Raw genomic sequence first — 2,326 nt, 5'->3', positions numbered from 1 at the left:
TATTAAGTTGTCTGTTTCATTATGAAAAGACTCCACAATGTTAATTTCCTGAATTGGGGAAAAAAGGAAACATTTGAAATTCAAGTTTTAGGGAAACTACCAACATGTTTCATGATCTACGAATAACTTTTTCTACAAAACAAATTGCTTAAGTCCCTCTGTGACTATAACTGGAATAAAAGTCACTTTTCATTTATTTTGTCACATGATCATCTAAGAGAATTTCCTTAGGCATTTTTAAATATTTGCTCAAAAGTTATGTGGATTACTTTGAGAAGAACCTTGTTTGCATAGCTTACCTCCCTTGATCCTTAAATTTATACACAGTGAGAAATCTGCTATTCAGCATCTGAAGAACAATGATTGGGATTTTCAATTAGCAGTGGAAGAATACAGCCAGGAACATGCTACGGAGAAAAACCGATGTGAGGTGCTTTTCAATAAATACAAAGGTCAGGACTGTCTCCTAAAACCTTGTAAACTAACGACTTTTTATCTTTTTGACAGTTAACTTATTTAATCCTTGGTTATAATTCTTTTCTGTATATATATGCTCTGTTAATAAACAAAAATGTCTGGCTGAACTTGGTTTAAACTTTAAAATAACTCAGTTACAATCATGCTTATTTCTTGATCCCAAAAGACGCTGAGATGGAAAAGAATGAAGAATAAGCATACTTAGCACCTTCCTAATGGAAGCTTCTGTAGAAGGGTTTCTTCAAATTGAAGCTCAAGTAACAGACAACCTAAGTTGGATTGATCATATTAATATTTAAAACATTCGAGGCTACCATGACTTACTGCTTGCCTATTTATTTGGTTATGTTAGACTTTGAACATCAAAGAAGATTGACTATATCTGTTTGAGTCTAGCATGATTTGACTTGAACTTGCAGAATAATTAAAAGTTAAAGTTACATTGTTCTGTACAATCTGGCTTTATCCAGACTTATAGGCAACTTATGAAGCTGTCATGCACTATTAACTTTGTTATTTAATTGATCAATGAAATTTTGATGGGATATCAACTCCTTCATACTCACTTAAGGCTAGATGTCTTTTGTGGTTATATAGTTGGCATAACCTATGATAAGAATTGGGTTACCAGAATAACAAGAAAATAATGCGGAAGCGAAATTATAAAGATTAAAGACAGAAATTGAAAGATATGTGAAGTTTGAGAATAAAATCCCCAAATTTCAAGAAAAGTGCTTAGAACCCTAATTGATCATAGTATTCCAAATTAGCTGATTAAAACTAATTATGATACTACTAATGTCAATTCAAAAACTTAGGTCAATAGTGATCTAGACTGTTATTGATGCGTTTGTCAGGAAACAATATTACAGAATCAAGAATGATTAATATTTCTGAATTATTGTTTTAGTTGTTTTAGTCAAACATAACTTCATGAGTGGATTAGGATTCTTATTATTTTAGTTTTATAGGACTTTGTTATTTCTAATTTATTAGGACTCTTGCTATTGTAAACCTCTATTTAAGAGAGTTGACATTATTAATAAAATAAGTTGAATTTTATCAAGTTTCAGAGATTCGAAACTTTCTCAAACAAGGTCCCATGTCTGCAATTCCCTGAATGAATTGCAAATTTCAGCAATCATAGGCAAGTCAAGGAACAAGAACAGGGGCTTAGACCTGTCTATTGGACCTGACTTTTCAGTTAATCGTCCAACGACTCGATCCAGAACTAGGGACCATAACATAGACCTCTATTTCGAAGAAACTAGAGACAATAATTAGTGTAAGACTAATCACCTTCTTTAATTTACGAATAAGAACCAAAAATATCAAATTAAGTATGAATCTTACCTCTTAAGAATCGTTCTTATAAGGTTGTAAGATAAATCCATAGTCACCACACACAAAGGAGTAAAGAAGAGAAACTTGTCAAATAATATTAATTATATCCTTTCAAATAATAAAATCTACACCTATATATAGGGAAAACCTATCCCAATGTCATGACCCGATTTCTCAAGTCATGATGGCACCTACTATAACCCACCAGTAGGTAAGCCAACCCGTAACCCGGAACAACAAGTAATGGGTCTGAGGGTAGAAACTAAACAAGAGTAGGCAAATAACAATATAAACAGGCGGAAGCAAACCAAAAACATATATACAAATAAAGATCCCTCCCAGAACCTGGAAGTCACTAGTACAGAGCTACTAACAAAATGAGTACAAGTCCCAAAAGTGGACAACAGAGACTGGACTGTCTCGAAAGGTAAAAGACAAGTCTATATATACAGATGGAGACTGAAATAGTACAAAACGCCATGTGCTCACCCCCGTCTCCGGATAA

At 33.1% G+C, this 2,326-nt stretch overlaps 1 protein-coding gene across 1 annotated transcript in view; it reads left to right on the top strand.

Moving 5' to 3' along the window:
- The window catches only part of LOC102606399 (DCN1-like protein 2), a 20,392-nt gene that overhangs the window by 4,017 nt on the left and 14,049 nt on the right, over window positions 1-2,326 (top strand). Inside the window, exon 3 of the mRNA XM_006344858.2 lies at window positions 328-452. Within this exon, the coding sequence (XP_006344920.1) occupies window positions 328-452 (125 nt within the window). The remainder of the gene's footprint in view (window positions 1-327; window positions 453-2,326) is intronic.

Source organism: Solanum tuberosum, unplaced genomic scaffold, assembly GCF_000226075.1.
Source record: "Solanum tuberosum cultivar DM 1-3 516 R44 unplaced genomic scaffold, SolTub_3.0 scf00056, whole genome shotgun sequence".
NCBI lineage: Eukaryota > Viridiplantae > Streptophyta > Magnoliopsida > Solanales > Solanaceae > Solanum > Solanum tuberosum.
Note: the sequence above shows the minus strand (reverse complement) of the source record. Positions and strands in the feature narration are given on the sequence as shown.